General features: G+C 41.1%; 3 protein-coding genes across 11 annotated transcripts in view; 2 read left to right on the top strand and 1 right to left on the bottom strand.

Moving 5' to 3' along the window:
- Nucleotides 1-3,355, top strand: part of LOC128144532 (dehydrogenase/reductase SDR family member 9-like) — a 37,569-nt gene extending 34,214 nt beyond the window's left edge. For all 3 annotated transcript variants that reach the window (XM_052793448.1, XM_052793447.1, XM_052793449.1), the window contains 3 exons: nt 551-809; nt 1,868-2,031; nt 2,906-3,355. In XM_052793448.1, coding sequence (XP_052649408.1) covers nt 551-809; nt 1,868-2,031; nt 2,906-3,132 — 650 coding nt within the window. In that variant the 3' untranslated portion in view covers nt 3,133-3,355. The remainder of the gene's footprint in view (nt 1-550; nt 810-1,867; nt 2,032-2,905) is intronic.
- Nucleotides 3,356-6,057: 2,702 nt separating this feature from the next.
- LOC128144531 (retinol dehydrogenase 7-like) lies at nt 6,058-18,580 on the top strand. Of its 2 annotated transcripts, none has more exons than XM_052793444.1 (5): nt 6,058-7,413; nt 11,698-12,040; nt 14,213-14,471; nt 15,713-15,876; nt 16,722-18,580. In XM_052793444.1, exons 1-5 carry the CDS (start codon nt 7,399-7,401, stop codon nt 16,970-16,972), a joined length of 1,032 nt encoding a protein of 343 aa, XP_052649404.1. In that variant the 5' UTR covers nt 6,058-7,398; the 3' UTR covers nt 16,973-18,580. The 2 variants fall into 2 exon arrangements, with proteins under 2 accessions (XP_052649404.1, XP_052649405.1); XM_052793445.1 differs by having other exon boundaries at nt 6,060-7,413; nt 11,698-12,028; nt 16,722-18,536.
- A 744-nt stretch (nt 18,581-19,324) lies between these two features.
- LRP2 (LDL receptor related protein 2) overlaps nt 19,325-22,010 on the bottom strand; it is a 135,611-nt gene continuing 132,925 nt past the window's right edge. For 5 of the 6 annotated variants that reach the window (XM_052793431.1, XM_052793433.1, XM_052793434.1 and 2 more), the window contains 2 exons: nt 21,921-21,992; nt 19,325-20,818 (listed from right to left, as the gene is read on the bottom strand). In XM_052793431.1, coding sequence (XP_052649391.1) covers nt 20,657-20,818; nt 21,921-21,992 — 234 coding nt within the window. In that variant the 3' untranslated portion in view covers nt 19,325-20,656. The remainder of the gene's footprint in view (nt 20,819-21,920; nt 21,993-22,010) is intronic. The other variant, XM_052793437.1, reaches the window with a different exon arrangement.

Genomic DNA, 22,010 nt, shown 5'->3' with positions numbered 1-22,010 from the left:
CATAAGTTCTCTGCTACAACAAAAATGTCAGGGGAGGGGGGGGGAAGAATAGCAAAAGCCTTCCCTGTCACTCAGTTCCCATCTTGTTTTCAAACCTTTGAGAAGGATTTTTAAAACTTTTTTGTTATCAAGAGCTGTTCTTTATTGTCCTGGCACCTCACCCATCTCAGAACCAGGGCACACTTACCTGTGTCTCAGGACAATCTACCTGTACCAATATAGTTGGTACCTGTCACCCAATATAGTTGCTCTTTGCCGTACCTGGGCTTCGTCTACTGCCCTTTCCCCCACAAAAAGCCAACATCACCACCTGCCCAAAATGCTGTGGCAGGGGGAAGACTACGCAAAAGGTGATGGAAAGCGTGGTGATAAAACCTGGACACTGAGAATAAAGCTGAATACTGCAGGACATTCTCAGGCAAGTCCTCCAAATCTGTATTGTCTTCTTGGTCCCTCACTGATTTTCTGTGAAGTCTCACCCACTTCAATTAATCTGACACATTAGATGAAAATTTGCTTCCTGACTTTCTTCTTCTTTTTTTCCCTACAGGTCTTTGGGGACTTGTCAATAATGCTGGGATTATGGGGATATCAGCTCCTACAGACTGGCTGGATATTGAGCACTTTAGAGAACCAATTGAAGTTAATTTAATTGGACTCATAAATGTTACAATAAATATGCTTCCCTTGATAAAAAAAGCAAAGGGAAGGATAGTAAATGTATCCAGTGTTGGAGGTCGCCTAGCATTCAGTGGTGGAGGCTATTTTGCTTCAAAGTTTGGGGTAGAAGGATTTAATGACAGCTTAAGGTATAACACTCACTATGAGGAAAGACCACTCTGTTTTTTTCCTAAGGCTCATATACTAACTAAAAATTGGCACATGCAGACTGGGAGCTGATTTACAATCCTGGCACTTGGTATAAAATTGAAAAACATTAGACACTTTGGACTAATTCTTCTGAAAAGTTCTTTTGCTCAACAGAGATTATGCCACTTTTGAAATTGCACAAAGCCTGTTGGGCGCACAAGCTGTCCTCAAGTATTGTTGCAGTGTAGTTGGTACTCTTACAGATTCACAACTAGCCTACCTACCTTAGTGTGCACAGAGGCCTTATTGCAGAGGAAGCTCCGCTCAAGGGAACTGAGAAGTCTTTGCAATATGAACCTAATTCTCCTAGTTGAAAAGTACACCTAGAAACTTCCAGCAGCCGCCCATCCAGAAAAAATACATACCATGACTTATCGCATGATAGTAACTTCTGTCTAAGCTTTCTTCTCCAAAGTGTCTTCTCTTTATTATGCTGATCATTAGAGAGATCTAGAGAATGCAGCAAACTAATCCTGGGGACCACCATGGCTTCCTCTTGTAACACAGACAGGGAGCTATTTGTGTGCCTAAATATATAGTGCCATTTTAGATACTGGGACAACCACACAGGGCTGACAGATATGAGGTGGGGCCAGAAGGAACTGTACCGATCTGGAGCATAAGCCAGAGGTTGAGAAGGATTTCCTAAGACATGTAAAATGGCTCTAATCACTTGCATTTAGGCAGCCAGGCAGTCTTACAGACAAATCAGATAACTAATGAGCTACTGCAAGGTGAACTAGGATGGGAAATACACTCTGCCAGCTACTGCACAGTCACTGCCCATGCGTGTTCTCACTCTGTGAAGCAGGTATGAGAGTTCATCTCTCTTTCATTTAGGGATAACAAGCTGAAAGTTCACAACCATGAACAAACCTTCACAGTATTTGTGTGCTGGTGTGCCATGTAAAGACAGAAATAAAAGTGTTAGTACAGCAAAAAATCCCACAGTATTAATAATGTGTAATGCGATTAAATCGTTGGGCTGTCTTTACAGGAGAGATATGAAAGCTTTTGGAGTTAAGGTTTGTTGCATTCAACCTGGACTGTTCAAAACAGCATTATCCAATCCAACAAAAATTATGAAAGAGAAGGAGGTTATTTGGAATAAGCTTCCCCCTGATATTAAAATGCAATATGGAGAGGACTATTTTCAGAAAGGTGAGGCAATTTCCAGACATTTGTATCAAAAGAAGCAATGCATTTCTTGCTGAGAAAGCTTTGCAAAGTAGCTTTATATCTTCTAATCATTCTGACTTTTTGGAAAGACTGTGATGGGAAAAGTTACTTTTCAAATGCATCTGCATCACAATATGACTATCCGCACAAAAGACTTGTTCTGGGAAGCTTTATTCAAATCTCAGTTGATGATTAATTATTCGTGTTGGCATGAAGCTTTTGAGCAAACTCCCAAACAGAAGAACTTTTATCTGACGATGTAATCAAAGTGCTCGATGTGTTTTTCTGTCATTATTTTTTATTTGTTTAGTAATCAAATAGGGATCAATTCCCTTTGCTTCTGCTGTCCCCAGTCGTGATGAAGTCACTCAGGACCTGTCTGACAGACACTTGCTAAGCCTGCTTGAACACGGGCTGCTTGTCTTTCGATCCTTGGACTTTCTTGTCCGTCAAATTTTTTCTTTACAATTGTGTTTCACAACTTTCCACAAAGCAGTTTCCTCATTACAAGAGACTCATTTACAACTACAGCACTTCAGTTTCCCTTTGCCTCTTATATAGTTATGTTTATTCTGAGCTACCATTAATGGTGATTGCCTATCCTCAGACCATACAGGCCCAGTTTTGCCATGACTGTTCCACAATTAAGGGTAACTAGGCTGTTCTTGGGGTCAAGGATATCACAAGGTCATTATGGGCAGGGACTTGGTCCTCAGAAACTGCTACAAATTCTTGTGTAGGGAGAAAGAAGAAATACCAGTTCCTTAGTGAAATTGTACAGATCAGTGCAGGGGAAGAGTTAAAAGTCACCTTGCCTGGCTGTCACTAAATGATCTTCTTTTTTTGAGCTTTACAGATGCAGCAAAGAAACAAAAGCTGTCCAAGATGTGTCTTAAGGAGGACATTTCACCGGTTGTTCAGTGCATGGAGCATGCCCTAACGAGCCTCCATCCACATGCCCATTACATTGTTGGGCAGGATGCCAAGTTGTTTTGGAATCCCCTCTCAAGAATGCCAGCAATCATACAAGACTTCCTCCTGCTGCAGAACAGAGTAGAGCTTGCAGTTTCCCATGCAAAGTAAATATTTGCCAATATATATCCCCCATCACGGACAAGGCTGATTCTATAGGATCTGTCCTTTATATTGGCATGATACAAACTATGCATGAAATACACATGCATTCTTTATAAATGTAAGAGATATATCTATTCCTCCAATATCTGCTACTAGTAAAAAAAAAATATTTCATTTTTAACATGTAAACCAGAAAGAACAAAAGAACTATTAAAACTTTCAGAAATGACTAAGATTTTTCAGTTCCTTCACCTTTAAGGTGCTCTGTTTGAGAACCCTTGGAGGCTCCAGTTTTCACAAAGATCTGTAAGAAAAATATCCCAGGAAAATGGGGAATGTGGCTTTAAGTCCTGACAGCAGGAAGAGTTCGGTCATCTCAGGCAGAGGAGGGAATGGAAACAGGGCCTTCCTCTGGGAGAAGTGAACTCTTGCAATATAAACTAGGAAGGAGGGCAGAAAATCCTCTTCCTCATGCTGCTTTCTTCAGCAGTCACCCCTGTTCAGTTCTGAAGCCAAGGAAACTGTGGTTGCCTTTCCTTGGCACAGTCCTAACTGGAAAGAGAGCAAAATAAATTGCCCAAGTCATTGAGCTGATTGGGACTCACACCCCTTCCTGCTTACAGGACTTTGCAAGACTTAGGTGAGGCATTTTCCTATTCAGCATGCTAAATCTTGAGGATCTCTAAGGTCTGACTCTACCCCTCTGTTGTAAAGGATCCATAGCTACAAATGTAGACTGTGGATCCAGTTACAGGGGCCCAATACCTGGAATTAAAGTAGTGAAGAGCTGAGGCTTTTTTTTATTAAAAAAAAAAAAAATTGTGAGCTTGCAAGATGTCAAGTCTGGGAGCTATTTCTTGGCATAAAAATAATAGCCCTGTGTTTTGTGAGATGCTGAGTAATTCCTGTGGAGAGGTGCTGCTCTTGTTCAATTCCTGACACAAGTGCCTGTTAAGACCCAGCTCCACTGGAATTAATCATGGCAAAGTGCTTGAGAACTGCAGAGACCCCACGTCAAGTCTGTAACTGTGCATTGCTCAGGAAGCCATTTCCCAATGCCATGGAAACTACTCGGCGATGAAACAAATGCTTTCCTCATGCTGGTGAATTTGCTGTGACATGATTGGAGTAAAGAGCAGGTTACCCAGTGGCTATACAAATAGTGCTAGTTTTCAATTTAGTTTCTATGGCGCTTGCAGAACAACAATTTTACTTTTCTCGGTGCAGCTTATGCTTAGGCTTTTGTGGGGTCATTTAATTTATGTCTCAGTTACCTGAAAAAGTTACTCCTTCTAGAGCAGGTGAGGTGAATACCTCTCAACTGGCTACTCTTACTGAGGTATTGATGGCATTGCTGTAGTAGATTTTACTTTGAAACCAACTTTCTGTCAATAAAAGTGACAGAAAACCTGTTTTTATTTATTTAACATTTAATCCAAAGGCTGCTGTGTGGCTGTCTGGTGAGGTAGTAGCTTCCCTGTCCCAATCTGCATCAGCTGTTAGCTTTCCAGGCAAGAGATCAGTCCATCCCCGTCAGTGACATTCTTGGCCCCTGCAGAGCAGGCAGCATCAGGCCCTAGGGATGTGAATCTTGTCCTCTGAACTTAGCAGACAGCCCTAGTGTCATTTCACACAGAGCCTTTCTAGAAGCGAAAGTGGGGTTTTTTTCCCCACCAAGATTACTCAGCCAAAAGTGATTAGGGAAACAGAGAAAGTATGAAATGACACCATCTGTTCTGGTTTTTATCTTTAGAAATTACAGTTTGGCTGGTTTAATTCAGTCCCTGTCAGACCACAAGTATACTGTCAGCTGCTGTGAGACCCTAGCACTGTGAAGGTTAACATTTAAAGGACAATACAAACAGAATTTGGGGCAAGACACAGTAGGTGTAAATATATTATTTACATTAGAAATGCAGGAAAAATAACAGCTGCTCAATGTATTACTTCTCACTGTATGAAGGGCCAGATTCTGCTGGCATTTTCTCTCCCAGAACCAGATGCCTCGTTTACTCAAGTGCTAGCAAAAAAAGCCAGCAACCTCTGGAAATGAACAAACCAAAGTGTGCTCTGCTATGGCTATCAAAACCTGTCCTGCTCACAAGACTGTATGAGGCAGGTGAATATTTAGACACATGTTTTTAGGGACTAGAAGGGACTTGTTCAGGAGAAGACCCATGATTTCCACAAGGTCAAAAGGTCCTGGGGGACTGCACCCACAGCACCTGGCTTTGGTTAGCTTGTTAGAGCCAGCACACGAAGGTGTGCTTGAAAACCCTCACCTGTCCAGCAGGAATAATGTTAGCTTCTTGCTTTTCACTTGACTACCAAATTTCCTTCCCCAGTGTTATGCTTCAAGCAGGGTAATTTTTCCACATCCTTTCTAGGACTCGGGGATCTCGTTATGAAATACACCTAAGGAGTCAATGGGAAATCAGACAGTCAATTGCTGCTTTCTGCAGATGAAAGACTGTCTCATGCCAGGCTCTCTAACGGAAAGCTACATATGGAGCTTACACTTTGCTTATATGGTTTCTCTTTTGTTAAGCTCCCTCACACGCTGTGCTCTGAGCAAGTCAGAGGATCCTCTGTGAGAAAGGGAACTTACTGGAAAAATTCCCCATTTCGATGTTTTCTGAGATGCTAAACAGGATCTATTCAGCTTTCTGAAATTATTTTCTACAGTTCAAAAGCAGTTTGCTGAGAAAAAAAATCAGCAGTAGAGAAACTATTTTTATGTTTTTCTCTCGTACATTTGTGTGGCAAAGGATTGCTACCTACAATAGCAGGACTCCTGGCCTGACACTGCTGGAGAATGTTCCCCTGCAACAGGCTTTGCGTGCTGGTGGAGTGCTGTTTTGTGGTCATTTCAACCACGTTGCAGAGCCTGTCATTTGAATCAGGCCAGACAGGCACATTTGCCAGGCTTGTGCTGGTAAGGAAATCTCTGCCAGCCACCTGTTGAATCCCCAAGTCTCCAGCAAGCTGCACACATGTCCTGAGTGCCCTGAGAGTGCTGAAAGCGCAGTAACAACCAACACCGCAGCTCAGGCTGGTGTGGCACTCAGAGTGGCAAAAGAAGCAAGAATTTCCAGGCCCGAGCCAAAATGAGCAGGGATAGAAACTGGAGGGGGAAGAGCTGCCCCCCAAGGAGAGGATGAACTAACAACTCTGCAGCTCCTGGCAGGGAGCAGCTGGACAAGTGTCACCGGCCAGTCTGGGACGGGCTGCCATTGCCATGGTCCGCTCAACTGAACAGGACCAGATCACTTCCAGCTCCGTGCTACCACCTTGCTTGGTTTCCCCAGTTTTAATTTCCTTCTCATTCAGTTAGTTTCAAATCAATTTTCATAAAAAGCTTATTCATTCATTCTGCTGTTGAGAACGGTCTTTGCCCAAGCCTCCTCCTGCAGCATCCAGCACCACATAGAGCTGTGAATGGGGAGGCGTGAAGAGTAGGGAAAAGGAGTTCTGCTTACATGTTTAAGCAGTAGCGCTCAGAGCTGGATCAGAGCTGCCCAGCAGACTCTGGGTCAGGGAGCAAACAAGCAGCCTAGCAGTCATATAGTAGAGTCTTTTCCATGCAAACTGTAGAGCTTTGTTTGCACAGTTTGTAGAATTTGAGCTTTTATTTGAAATTCATTGCTTAGTTACTCAGGCAATTGATTTGTTTCTAGGATCAAAAAGCTGCCCCTAGCCTAGAAAAAATAATTTCATCCCTGACAGTTTTCGCACACAAGGATGTATCTTAGATTAAGTCATATCAATAATAACTTGCTCACATGCAGGAGAAAAGGTGGAGGTCTGAACCAAGCTCTGTTAAATCAATGGAAAGACTCCTGCTGGTTTCAAGACAAAGCACAGATCAGTCTCTCCTGGCTGAGTAGATTAGTTCTCCCTAATGAGTCTTGACAGTCCCCCAGGCTCTGTAGGTAACTATATATAGCCAGCAATGTTTATACAACATAGGTAGGATAGGCAGGCATGGGGCATATACAGAAGATTAATATCAAGTAAGTCCCTAAGGTAGAAGCATCACAGCACAAGTCATTATCAACAGCAGGGAGAGGGGCCACGCTTGTCAGACGATGTATAGCGATCAGAAAGCACCACCAGGCACAAAATTTACAGCAAGATGTTTTTGGAAACTATCACCATGCGGTTCTTGGTGCACAAGCTTATGAGTTTGACGGGCTGCTTCTATGTTCTGACACTGGAAATAACTGGTGAAGGCAACTCGTGAGCACCTGGAGGTATAGACTGAGCTTGCAGATGTCTCCCCAGAATGTGAGTAATGGCACAAAACCAGAACTCGTGTCTATCGTTATAGTGAGCAGTACCCATTATATGCATTTGCAGAATAGCTAAGAGAACAAATTAAGCACTTGGTTTTGAGTGCACAGACGAGAGAACATGCAGTTCCTTCCTTTCGAGAGTAATTTTAACAATTGCTGCTTATCTAAGCACCTACAGGGTCTGAATAAACTGCTAACTCAGAAATGTTCTTCCCAACATCTGGAATCTTTCTCTACTCCTTTATTTTCAATTACTGGGTCAGTTGCCTAAGAGTTTACAGGGGTTTATTTTCCTGGGTCTTTTACCAATGTTGTGGTAAAAATCTGAAGTGCAAGCTATGAAAGGAAAGATACAATCATGCTGAGAAAGAAATCAGCCTCCATTGTACCAGACTACATTCATGTCCTGCAAAATGCTGAGTGGGAGGCTTTGGAGATGTATTTCTTTTAAGGTGACATATTAATGAAGATCTTAAGTTACCTGTTGACCACCAAACTGAATTATCACACTGACATTTTTACATAGCATATGAAAAAGCACTCCTTTTCCATGAAATAAAAGTGCAAAGCCCCGCATGTGCAGGAATAGCTCACCTAAGAGTGGTAGATGTGATGTGTTTGTGCCTGCATATTTGTTCAATCTGTTAACTGAAGACCAGGGGGGTTGTAGGTCTGGCAGGATGACCAATTATTAAAGTTTGTACTTCCTAGACTCTGGAGAGCTGTTGGGTGATCTGTCAGAGCATTGTCTGATATATCTAAACCTTCTACTGAGTGCTACATGAGTGCTGTTTCTGAAGAACCCCAGTCCGTAAATTTCCCCTTAGCAGTTCTTCCTCAGTGTGCCTGGCAGGTCACTCTAACGCACTGCAGAGCACTGACTTTTGGAGGTTTGCACTGCCAGCACAGTGGCAGACGAAGGAATCCAAAGCATGCCCAGACCTCAAACTTCACCGCAACCTGAGGTTCTTTGGCACAACTACCAAAGCAAATTTGCTGTGGAAGTAAAACAATAACACCTCCCTTCAATATGGTCTATGTGCTTCTGTTCCCTTTAGTGCAGGGAAGCAGAGGGATGCTGTATTTTGCAGTTGTCTAAGGATCTTAAAGGGCTCTCAGTGTAGAATTGCTGCTTTTCTCTAAAATCGATTGCTTTTAAAATGGCACTTGCCTAGGCATAAGAAGCCAGGCTCTATCCCAAGAGTTCTCAATTTGCCAGGCAAATATCAAAGTTTTAATGGAAAGTAGAATTTGCCTTTAGCTATTTACTGGCTACATTAGTAATCAGAATTCAATATTTATGAAGATATATCAATACTCTTGAAATATCATGCTGACATTTTCTCTGGAAACACACTCTTTGCCACTCCAGGCAGCTATTTCAAAATCAATATGCCCCTGGAAGACAAGTGGCTTTTTTAGTGCTCCACAATTATCAAACAAGAAATATTTTGCATGACATCATTGTACATTTACAGAACTAGACAATTTTCTTGGAAGAAAACTTTAACTGAGACTATTTCCTTTGATTCTGACCCCAGACTCCTTCCAGCAGCAATGACATCATCTAGCAGAATAAATACTGCCAGAAGACTCCAGCAGAGCAAACCGCACCATGGTGCTCAGCACCAAATGTCCATCTGTTATCAGAGAAGGAGCACTGGTACTTGCGGAGAGCTAGGTGGTTAAGGATTACAGCCTTAGGAACACTGGCCCAGGGCTGACAGGGGAGAGGCGAGCAGCCGATGCTCCACAGAGTGCTGCCGTGTCAGCTGTCGCCCCCAGAGCCCCTTGTCTTACAGCGCTTCTGTGCCAATTATTGCTGCCTAAACACAGGGACTAACGCTAACCAGAGCTGTCCCAGGTGTTTCTTTTACAGGAGCCAAGTAGGCATGCTGGCCAGACACTCCAGGACTTCTCCACAGAGCCCAGTTTCAAATTTAATTTGCTTTCCAGTAGTGCAAGCTGACTGTCACCTGTTTCCTTCCTACAGCACAGCCAAGGAAGGAAGGAAGGTGTGATTTACAGCTCCTGTTTCCAATTAGGTTAATCTTTTCCCCAAATCTCTAATTATTTCATTTAATTTTGAATTGGGAAAAAGGTTAATTGAGTCCAAAAATGATACATCACAGCACTAGCTTGATGAGTAACTTGCTGAGATTTATTGGCAGGGGGTTACAAGAGCCTGCTGGTAGCAACTCCTGTCTCTCTTTGTGTCTAGCTCAGCTCCAAATTCTAAATCAGCAATCAAAGGAAATGTCATTGCCTGGCACATCGTTGCAAATGGACTGGGGGTATCTATGATGGGCTGCTGCAACATCTTGTTTTCAGACTTTATTTTACAGCACAGAAATCTCAATTAGCCTGAGCTCTTTCACACAGTTGTAGTGGCACTTTGTCACAGGGCAGACTCTGTGAGCCCTCTCAGAAAATAAATGTCACCAACTCAGTGAAACATCACAAAGATGTTTCCAAAGTGCACACATTCAGGAACACTGCAATCCTTGTGAGACTTAAGGGGGACATCTACAGCAAAAAAAAGCCATGTATCTAAGTGAAGTACCCAAACTAGAGGGCCAATTACATCAGCCTCAAAACAACAGTGAGATGGGCTGCTAAAATAACCAGTGCAGCCCAGGGACCAATATAACACCCCAGAAATTCAGTGGGAGCCTCCCTGTAGATTGCAGTGGAAGGAGAAGCAAACTCTTATCTCTATATATTTGCTTAAAATCAGAGAGTGTTAATCAGCAGCTCAGAAGTCCATGTTGATGACTACTGAGACACCCAACTATGTAAAATAGGATCATAAGGGGCAATGAATGTTGTCACTTGTTATCATTTATCAGCTATGTAACTGATTTAATTATTTAATGACAGTCCAACATTCATTCACTATCAGATTCTGAGATTCCTTCCATTCCTACCTGGTGAGGTGGCAGCAAAATTTAGAATCAGAATAAATCCAAATCACTCCATGAACTCAGTAGGAACAAGAACACCAGACAGGCTCTAGCAACCAGGCCTAATACATTGGGCTTCCTTTAATATTCATGTCTTAAGGTAGCAAGGATGTTACACAAAAATCAGCTAAATGAATGCTTAACTTCAGACAGCTATGAGTTAGAGAAGAAAGACCTCTTCCTCTTTGAGTACTTTTGGGATGTAAAAATAATCACAAATTCTTTTTTTTTAAAGTATCATTTCATTCTTTCAATACAATCACATTTTAAAGGCCAGATGTCTGCACCTCTACACATATGCAGGTAACTAGAGCCTAGGTGCCTGCTTAGCACCTATAAAAAAGTTTCTTTTTATCAGGATGTCTGGAAATGCTTACCAGCCTTCCCATAAATATTGTCTTTAGTGAATTATTTTGGTTTAATGCTTCCACAAAACAAAAATACAAATAGAAAAACACTAATCAGTCATGAAGACTTTAGATGGCAACAACTGTATTCTACATTTATGAAAAATTTTTGGAATAAGCAAACAGTATCCTCCCCACCAGAGTTAGGAAACCTTGTGCTCCCTCAGTGCTTTTTTTTTTTTTTTGAGGGCAACATCTCCATGCATTTCCCCATTTCTTTACACAAACACACTTCCTGTATAACATATTCTACTGTGCTGTGTATCAGTGCTAAACAGGCAATGAGGAAGGAGACAGAAGACTCAGGCACTGCCCCAAAGTCTACCTTGTCTAAGGGCACTCACCATCACAGAACACGAGTCACATAACAAATTAGTCATCAGACCCACCACTACAGTTTAGGCTTTTCTGGTTGTTCTTGGGGTCACTCTGGTTCTGTGCTACAGATTAGAAAAGCAGCCTGGGTGGCATCATACAGGTGGTCAAAGAGAGTCATCCTTCTTCCCAGAGGAATTCTTCTCTCCAGTATTAGCACAAATAATCACCAATGTCCACAAAAAAAACCCAGACGCTACTGTGAGAACTGATGCAGTCATTCCTTTCAGCCTGAAACATCCTGAAAGGACAGGGCTGACTAGAAAGATTGGACAGCAAAGCTTGAAAACAGTGGAAATCTCTTGAAAAGGAAGATAGGGAAGGTTTTGCCAAGGCACGTATTATTCATGGATCGCGATCACATTGCGCCAAAGCTTCTACCCCTGCTCTCCCCTAACTTACAGTGAGCTGGAAGGGCTGCAACCAGAAGAAACAAAGCCGCTTACGGGAATTGTGTCTGAGGAAGTTGGGGGATTGGCTGAGCACATTTGATTCATTGCATTTCTAGATCATTAACTTATTTGCTTGTAGGTCTCACTTTCAGACTCACTGCACGTAGCAATTTTGGCTTCCATACTTTGTCTTGTCATTTACTGGCTCATCAGAGACAGTCAAAGAGTGAGAAACCTGAGTGGAAAGCATGTCTTCATAACAAGCTGTGACACTGGACTTGGAAACTCACTGGCTATATGGCTTGACAAAAGGGGATTTTGTGTCATTGCTGCATGTGCCACAGAAAAAGGAAGAATAGAGCTACAGTCCTGCTCCTCACGCTCACTGAAGACAGTGAACCTGAACTTAGCTGACTCCAACAGCATTGCCAGGGCTGTGGTGTTTGTGACCAAAGAGACAGCTGGCAAGGGTAAGTGGCAAGGTAATTTCCCAGAAAAATGATTCAATACAACCAAATCTGGTCTAGCTAAAAGTTCTGGTGCCTCTCCACTCTCCACAGAGGCATTTTTCATCTTACTGATGAAACGCATTCAGTCCTCAGTTCTGTCATTTCCCAGTTCGAAGAGATTCTCTCCAGCAATACTTTTGGACTTCCCCTCACTTTCACCAACAGGGTGCCTAAAAATCCAATTGCTCTGTCTATTAAAACCAGATCATTCCCAGGTGTGTTTTTCAGACTCTTTTTGGTGCAGTTGAAGAATCTCAGTCAGGGGAAGGTGCTAACTGGTACTGGAAGGAACTTTCTTGACAATAAAACCAGTTCACCCAATTAAAAACAGCTGGTGCAGGGCTTCTTCAGCCCTCTTGTAGTAAGCAGAAGAGTGTGTTTGCATGGCTGAGTAAGCCCGATTTTTGCAATGCACTCAACAACAATTGCACTGACTGCAACAGTTAAACACTTGCCCTTTCAGACAGTTTTCTTAGAGTTGTTACATAGGTAGCTCCCACTACTGCTATCATACGCCACTGAGCACTTGTCTAAAAGGGGAAGAGTTTGTCCTTGGTGTCGTGGTTTAACCCCAGGCAGCAACTAAGCACCACACAGCCGCTTGCTCACCCCCCCCAGTGGGATGGGGGAGAGAATCAGAAAAAAAGGTAAAACTCGTGGGCTGAGATAAAGACAGTTTAATAGGACAAAAAAGAAAGGGAAAATAATGATAAAAGAATATTCAAACGAAGTGATGCACAATGCAATTGCTCACCACCCGCTGACTGATGCCCAGCCAGTCCCCCAGCAGTGGGCCGCCACCCTCCAGCCAACTCCTTCCCGTTTTATTTTTCAGCATGATGTCACATGGTATGGAATATTCCTTTGGCCAGTTTGGCTCAGCTGTCCTGGCTGTGTCCCCTCCCAACTTCTTGTGCTCCCCCAGCCTTCTCACTGGCAGGGCAATATGAGAAGCTGAAAAGTCATTCACTTAGTGTAGGCACTGCTCAGCAACAACTAAAACGTCAGTGGGTTATCAACGTTATTCTCATCCAAAATCCAACACACAGCACTATACCAGCTACTAGGAAGAAAACTAATTCTATCCAGCCAACACCAGGACACATGGATACCTACGAGTGGAGTTAAAAAACAAGACTTAAGTGTTGATTTTGGCAAAAGGTGGTAAAAAGATCTGCGTGGTAAATATTTTCAACTGTGACCATACATGTTTCTTTCTCAGCACTGTTAGCTCAGACTAGACATTGTTAAGGGCCACCAAAGGGGACTGCAGCACTGCAACTACCAGCTGTAACACACAGTTATACCAAATATTCAATAGGCTTGTTAATTAATTAACTAGCTAAAACAGCAAAACACAGACCTTCTACCAGTAGGACTTTCTCCTCAAAGCTTGTAAAACACTGTTGGCCTCATCATAAGCGTTCCAGACCATTCTTGAATGCAGTGATTGAGGGCAAGGACAACATAATTATTAGCACTTACCTCCTCTGGCAGGCCCCTGCTTCCAGCTTGTGGAAAGCCGCACGTTCTTGGTCAGTGTAACCACTGCTGTCACCTCAGTCTGAGAAACTCTTTACAGAGGCTGAGTGCTGGACTTTCGGCCTCTCCCTTCAGGCGCAGGCTGTCCTCAGCAAACTCTTGGAAGTGTCACTATTTATCTAAAGTTCTTCAAGTAATTTACAAGGTAGTAAAGCAGCATTATCAATACAGAGGGTTAAGCTAATATTTTCAGAAGCATTGACTAATTCCGCATGTCTGGTTCAGAACTTTAGACCCCAACCCAGAAAAGTCAGTCTCTCCACTTTTATGTAGACTATTTGATTTTCACAAGAATGTAAGTGTGTATTAGGAGCCCACATACTTAAGCAGTTCTGGATAATAAAGCCCGGTATGGTGGCCCATATCTCCAACCAAAATAGTTTTCCTTTAATGCTTTACCCATGCTCTTTTAGAGTCATTGCCTAAGGCCTTCAGCAAATTTTGCCAGGTGTACAGAGTAGATCATACAAGCAAACCCCAGACAACTGAATTCCTTTCACTGAAGTTTTTGCAGACTGTGTGCTTAGTTCCCAATGCTACATATGAAACTCTAGGGTAAGATATTGCCACATACTGAAATAAATGGGTTTGTAATCCTCTTAGGGCTTTTTGGCTTGGTGAGCAACACTGAAGAAACAGCACCTATAGCACCCACTGACTGGCTGAGGATTGAAGACTTCCGCTCAGTGCTGGATGTTAGTCTGCTGGGATTGATTGAAATCACACTCAAGCTTCTGCCACTTCTGAAAAAAGCTGAGGGAAGAGTAGTCAATCTAATTAACACCAAAGGCCTCATGGCTTTTGTAGGGGGTGGCTACACACTGTCCAAATGGGGCATGGAAGCTTTCTCTGACACGTTACGGTGAGTAGCTAGAAATACGTGCATGGATCCAAGAACAGATTCCAGATGTGCTGAGGAAGGGTGACTCTATGTTTGCCCCTCTTGTTTTCTCTCTGGAAATCTTGCTTAAAGGGGGAAAGGAAAATAAGAGGATGTTGGTCACTTGGTTGGGATTTCAATCTTCTGTACTATGAACAGACCCACCAGGAAACTGCAGTGGGAAAAATTTTCATATCCTGGACAAATGGCTAGCATGCAGCTTTTGGGCATGTGAATCCACTGCATACACAAAATGTAAATCAACAGTATAACCTGGTCAGACGCCCAGGGTTTCCTGGGCAAGTTATACTCAGTTGTACTTGCCTGTTTACAACCCGTTTTATTTTGCTCTAATACTCCACAACAATCTGAGCTAGGCAATTCCAGGCAGCAACCACATTACCAAGGGTATTCGTAACTTCAGAAAATTAAGCTGCACAACCTTCACTGAAGCCAGTTGTGTTGTACTGCCTTGAGAAGGCTAAGGCCCAGCCCGGCGAGTCAAGTCGTCACAAGGACTAGGAAAGTTGGTTCCAAACCATTATGAATGCTCATATAAAGAAATTATATGCCCCAAGGAAATACAATGGCTATTGTATACATGGTCCATTCCTTTGCACACTTTGGAACGTAGTTGCCTGGGTCTCTTGAGCTGCTCAGCAAAACAAAGAGGCCATTTTCATCCCAAAGGAGTTGCATTGCAACTCAAAATTACATAGAGGGAACCAGGCTACCAGAAAACACACTAACCATTAATCTCTTCACCATCACCATTTAACCATACAATGGAGAATAAAGTTCTAATCCAATTGAAAGGTTTTGCTCACTTCTACTTTTTCCCAGGCACTTTAATAATCTGTTCCTGCTGAAACGATGCAACACAGCATTTGAAATAGTCAAAAGTTTTAGTTTGATAATACATGACTAAGATGCAGCTGGCTGCTGCATCCTTTGCATCAGTCCAACGTAAACCACACAGAAAGCTGTGAATCTAACTGACACTACTTTTTTTCCCTCAGAGTTAATTGTCTGCTGTGCTTTTACAGGACGGGTACATTGCTATGAAGCTAATTTGAACATCTCAAAATCATTCCGACATTTGAAGATAAGAATCAAAGTCTTAAATATTCATTTATGTGACAGATTTTCAATTTACTTATATTTAATGGTTATGCCATTATTGGGTGGTCAAGGATGGTGATTGTGGTTTTTTTTTCTTTTAGGATAGAGATGCAGCATTTTGGAGTGAAAGTAAGCATTGTTGAGCATGGTTTCTTTAAGGCAGGAGTAGTTAATTCAGATGTCATTGCGAAATACCTCTTAAGACTTTGGAACAGACTGACTCCTGAGATCAGGGACTCCTACGGAGAAAAATACTTTGTTGAATGTAAGTAGAAAAGGGACTGTATGAAAGCTCAGGGGGATATTATCAACATATATAAATAGCTGAAGCGAGGCTGTAAAGACAACAGAGCCAGGCTTTTTTCAGTGGTGCCCAGGGACAGGACCTGAGGCAATGGACACACAGTGAAACACAGGATGTTCCTGCTGAACATCAGGAAACACATTTTTACTGTAAGGGTGACTAAGCACTGGCACAGGTTGCCCAGGGAGGCTGTGGAGTCTCCATCCTTGGAGATATTGAAAAGCCATCTGGACATGGTCCTTGGCAACCTGGTGTAGGTGACCCATCTTGAGCAGGGGGGGTTGGACCAGAGGTCCCTTCCAACCTCAACCAATCTGTGATTCCGTGAATGTTTGCTGGGCTTCATTAACGTTTGTTAAGAACCCATTGCTGACTGTTCTGGACTACATGTATCTTAGATGAGGCCTGTGCTATTAGTTCCCATATAAGATCAGTGAGATGTGATGTCATGCTACCATCCTTAGTCCCTCTATACTTAGAGGCAGAATGCCCAGGGGGAATGAATTGCTATGACCATATGCTAAGTTTATGGCTTACTGATATCTGAAAAGTTGTGCTGTGTCACACTGCACTTACTGTAGGGAACATCTCGCTCACAATATGGGCCAGGGAGGTTTCTGTTTACCGGGCTTTTGCGTGTTCTGCAGCCTTTCTGGTCTCTGCTCTGCTGTAGCTATACTGCTCTCAGTACTTGCGCCAGTAGTTTAAAGCAAGCCTGAAGCTGTAGCCAAACCTTTGAATATAAAGAATACTCTTGCAGAGCATGTTGCATATAAATGCTTTCAGGCTTATTTTCTTCTTTGCAGATATAAAAGCTCAAAGATCATCAGTGAAAAGACTCTGTGACTCTGATATTTCTAAGGTCATAAAATGCATGGAACATGCCCTGATAGCAAAGTACCCCAGGACACGATACGGAGCTGGATGGGATGCAAAGTTCTTTTGGCTATTTCTCTCCTATGCCCCAAGCTGTTTATCTGACATGCTGCTGCGTATGATGTTTCCAGCTCCAGCAGCTAGTGGAAGATCAGTTCCTGGAGTTCTAATTAACATTTAGTATTAAACCAGTATCAGCTCTGCAGAAAGAAATATTAATCCTGCCAAAACCAGACGTCCTCTTCTTTACCAGTTACTAGACTGCTTAAATTCCTTTCAGAAGACACTTTCTCCACCCCCCACCCCTCCTTACCTGGAATTTCTGAGTTTGCAGATAGGCTTGTAAATCCAGCATGTTTTTGAAGGTCATTTTTTTTTATGCTCAGAAATGATACCTCTATAGGATCTGCATTCATAAATTATTCAGCTACAAACCTAGTTAATACTACTCACCCAATAAAAAATTTTTAAATAAGAAAAAAAAAATCACTAAAAGAATCAGTTTTTCAAGTAGACTTCATCAACATATAGACTGCTAGTGAACTTGAAATAAAACGATGGCCTTTCAGAACCTTACAGAATGGATTTAGTCAGATTTAGACATCTATTTCATGGGCGGTTTGTTCATGGTCATATTCAGCAGTTGCTAAACTTCACAAGCTTCTGAACGCAAGACACGACATCAAATAATAAAAAAGCCCAGCTATTGCAACATATTAAAAAAATTACAATTGCAGTATTTGACCACATCTAATCGCCTAACTATTCAACTGTGTAGAGATAAAACACAAGCTATTTTACAGATATGCAATTACAGGGAAAATCAAAACTACATCGTACTCTGTTACTATGCAAACAGAGTATCCAAACTTATATTTTGACTTTCTTCCTAATATTAGTATAGTTTGAGGAAAATATTAAAAATAATATACATTCACATTTCTTTTGTCCTCAGTGTACTTTGCAAGTTAAAAGGATGATTATTTCACTCATTAGATAAAACAGGTCATTAGCATATGCTATGGCAAATTAGCTTGACTCTACGAAGAGTGTGTTCAGAATGGCAAAATGTTAGTTGAGGTTACTGTGCCTCTTGTACACTAGTTCTATCTGTTAAACTGTTGGCCAGAGGCTGACAAACTGGTGTTCCTAGAGATATTAAAATTGAAGGGGTAAAGGTTTTATTTGCTAAAGAGCTACACTGGTGATTAATCATTAACGTGCAATTCAATTAAGCTTACAAAAATACCATGTGCAGGTCAGAACTCCAAATGTAAGAAAAGGAGTTTCATCACCCTCTGCATGAGAGAGGGGGCGTGTGTGTATGTGTGTGTGTTTGTACATGCACAAGAAAGGGACAGAATGTAAAAAGTGTTTAGTAACCTTTAAGTCATTGAGGTTTTGTTCTCTGGCAAAGGGCTTCAAAAATACATTTATTTTACCTCATTTCATGATAAATACCTGCAGAGAGATAGTTCTACCTGGCCTAACAGCTGTAAATAGAATGTACATGAAAAAAACAATTGTATGATTTATCAGCCCTATAGTGGCAGATTACAGAGAGGTGCTGAAATCTCAAAAAAAACCAGCTGCCTTTGAAACAGAATGAGTCCAGAATTCAGAATCCAGCCAGGGACTGTCCTCATAAGGGAAAAAGAATACAAGTGAAAAACTAAGTTCGGAATAGAATCTAAAGCTTCTGTTGAACAAAGAACCAAAAATTAAATTTTATATAACCAGAAGGGTACATTGTGGTATTCCACTGAGAGAAAGAAGCCCAGCTGAAGCTTAGGAATCCTTCATCATCAGGTATGTTAAACAATCAAATCTACATACTACCTATCTATACAGTATCCCAGGGATGGTTTTCTTCCACATCTGAAAAGTTAAAATTGTTATAGGGGGAAAAAAAGTCTCTCTGATACATGGCTGACATATTAGCAGTTTTCTCCAAAACTGGTTCCAAATGTTTCTGTTGACAAAGACTATTCACAAAACTGATGCTACTTTTTCCTGTGGTATGCAACCAGAGGTGAGTCTTGTGGAAATGTCAGCCCTGCCTTCTCTCTTTAAAAAACACTGTGAACTCTCTCAAGAACAGCAAATTGCCTCTCAAAGCAATCCTTTCTCATAGCCTTACAGACATGTATGCTGTGTCTCAGAGTCTAAGGAATTTTCTACATTAAAGCACTTAGATATGGAAGTTAATTGAACTAAGATTTTAAATGCTTATGTCCATACTGCCTTGATAGTCAGTCTCTTACAATCAATAATAAGAGCTTCCTGTTTCAAGGACCAGTTTATTTAATGTGTGTAGTGGGCAGTTTTCACACTTACAGTGATATGATGCCAGTGATGTTATATCAAGAACTTTAGATAGTTGTGTGAAGCAGTAAGCACTATTCTTATTTGACTTCAGATAAAGCACTGTTGTTTTCATCTCAGAGTGCACTGAAGTCTCCACAACTGAAAAAGTACATGAAACCTTGACACAAATTATGGAATAAGGATGTGATAAAATAATACATTTATTAGATTTATTCAGCAGCATCATTTTCCAGTTGTCTTTTCTAATCAAAGTATGTTACAAAGTAATTATAAGCATTCTAATTAGAAATAGTATATATCTTGAGAACTCAGATATAAAACAATCAAATAGCAGAAGTCTCAATGATTATAACTTTAGGAATCTTTAATTTATATGACTAGCTAGCCAGGAATGCTGAATAACATGTTCCTGCAGTGGTACTTGGAGTTTCCTCAAATGGTTCATGTTGTGGAAACTACCTTGGCTGATTAATAGAAAAGCTAATAAGATGTACAGTAAATTCTGATGGAAGGTTATAGAAATAACCAGGTAACTACAAAGACTGCATTAGTAGAAATTGTTTCCCTTTCTATTAATGTCCACCTCAGGAAATAAATAGTCAATAAAATTAAATTTTCACATTTAAAAACCTGAATAATTTCTTAAATGAACCAATATCTCTCATATTTTGCTGTTTGAAAATAAGCTGTTATACAAATCTAGCTACGTCATTTAACACTACAAATTACTTCCAGAGACTCCAGCCAAGAACAGAGCTACTCCATCGACGAGCAAAAGAAAATCTCATTAAGTACTCGTGGCACTAAAATCTAAATATATCAGATCTTTTTAAGAGCACTATTAATGGAATGGTGTTAATTGGAACCTAGAGGAAAAGTATGTGTCTTATGGATTGAGAGGAAATTATTTTAATCTCAGGCAGTTAAAATACTATAAGAACAACATTTTGCACAGGTAACTATTCAGCATAATGATGCTGCATTGACCCTTCCATCTTTTGTTTAACACAAGATAAACAGAGACACCCATTTTTACATACAGTAGTATATAATAGGTGGTAAAGGTGCCCAGAGCACCAGTAGAAGTTTTAAAAGGTGCTGTTATAAATATATACTCTAAAGATCCTGTAAATCAGTAATGTTCCTATATTTGCCTTGTTTGGTTCTTTTTTAGTTTAAGCATTTATATAATGAATTTATCCCTAAAGATACGACCAATTGCATACAGATTTCTACTAGCAACATCACCGAACAGAATAATCTTTCAAAAATTTACAAATGTACAATATATTTATAACATTACTTTCAGACAGCTTCAGTGCAAAGATATACATATAGTACATCATGATAATTGTTCATAAAAATAGAAATTGGCATTTGTCAAAAAACAAGGCATAGTTTCAACTTACCTCTCCAGCCATTGGCTAAGAGATGTATATATTTTTATAAAGCATTTGAATGTGAACCTTACTCTTCTGTTTATAAAAAATATATGTGCAAATGGATGTGTCTAATTTTCCCTAAATCAGTTACCTAGTTACACCACAGAGTCCTCTTTAACAAGATTGGCGGTGTCTTTAAATGTATCCTCTGTGGCTGTATAAGCTAATGGTTGGTCTCTCTTCAGCATAATCTTGGGAGGCAGTGAAGGAGAAGGGGTAGGGACATTTTCTGTGTCCTGTTGCTGTTCCTTTTCCATCTGAAACAAAAATCCAAGTTTAGATTCTAATGTACAAAACATCCAACTTTAACTTTCAGAAATGTTAAATAAATATCCAAGTATTTTGCTAAAGTCAAGTGTCATGGTATAAGTTATTTCTGCAAATCACCACCTGTAACAAAATGAAATGCTGATTTCACCTCAGATGGTACAGCTGAGTAAATACACTACTACAAATTTACTCCACACACTGGGACTTCTATTTTAATGCTTAATGTCAGGACTAGCTTGCTATGTCTATATGCACATACATGAATGTAGATAACATTGGCACTATTACTGTTTGTAAATAGTTACATTCATTAATGTCAGGAAAATGAATCCCTGGCTTCCTGAACTCTCTCTCTCTCTCACCTTGTTCAAGCATTAGAAACCTAAATTCTTCACAAAAGGCAGCTAGTTTTAGTCACGTGACTGTAGGACCGAGATTCTTAAGTGACTTAGGCCATCTGGAAATTTTAAACTGTAAGATGAAGAGGGCTGGAATTACTGGCTTAAGTCAGTAGAACTCCAAACCTTCATACCCAAGTCAGGGGAGAATTGCTCCAGCAAACATACCACCCACTGGCACACCATCTTAAAAGAACTGTCTCATCCAAATGTATGGATGAAAAAAATAGGGCTGGTATAGAAACAGAGCTGCAGTACACAGAGCTATTGAATTTTTGTGCAGTGCTGAAACCAGGACTGAGAGGGCAGAAATAGACACATCACTCCTAGTGCAGTACAATAGCCTCTCACTTGCGCTGGGTCCCTGAGCTGTGCCAGAATGCACCAGCAAGCTGAAAGTAGCTCCTGAGATCCTGGAGCAGGAGCGGACCGCAGTGCTTGGGCTGGGAAAGCAGAGATGTGGGCAATGCAGCTGTGCTGCCTGAGCTGGATGCCTGCTGAACACCACATTCTGCACGAGACTTTACAACTTTTCTCAAAACTACTTCAGTCCTACCTTGACCTGGGCTAGAATTTCTGTGCTGCTTCACTTAGCAGCAGAATCTACCCATAATCTTTATCCTATGAAAGCAAGATCAAAGTCCAACAGTACATTAGCTGAAAAATAGAATAATACAATATTAAGCAATACCTCCGCATATATTGGGTTTTCAAAATTAGTGTTTTGTTTCATTTTTCTCTTGAAGAAACTCCACTTTGATTCCTGAAACATAAAAATTAT

This window comes from Harpia harpyja, chromosome 7 (assembly GCF_026419915.1).
Source record: "Harpia harpyja isolate bHarHar1 chromosome 7, bHarHar1 primary haplotype, whole genome shotgun sequence".
Taxonomy (NCBI): domain Eukaryota; kingdom Metazoa; phylum Chordata; class Aves; order Accipitriformes; family Accipitridae; genus Harpia; species Harpia harpyja.
The sequence above is the reverse complement of the archived record's forward strand: the minus strand, read 5'-3'. Positions and strand labels throughout refer to the sequence as shown.

Coding starts and splice junctions, on each gene's coding strand:
- LOC128144531 (XM_052793444.1), top strand. Junction 12,041..14,212: donor TGGCAAGGGTAAGTGGCAAG/GTAATTTCCCAG, acceptor TAATCCTCTTAG/GGCTTTTTGGCTTGGTGAGC. Junction 15,877..16,721: donor AGAAAAATACTTTGTTGAAT/GTAAGTAGAAAA, acceptor TCTTCTTTGCAG/ATATAAAAGCTCAAAGATCA.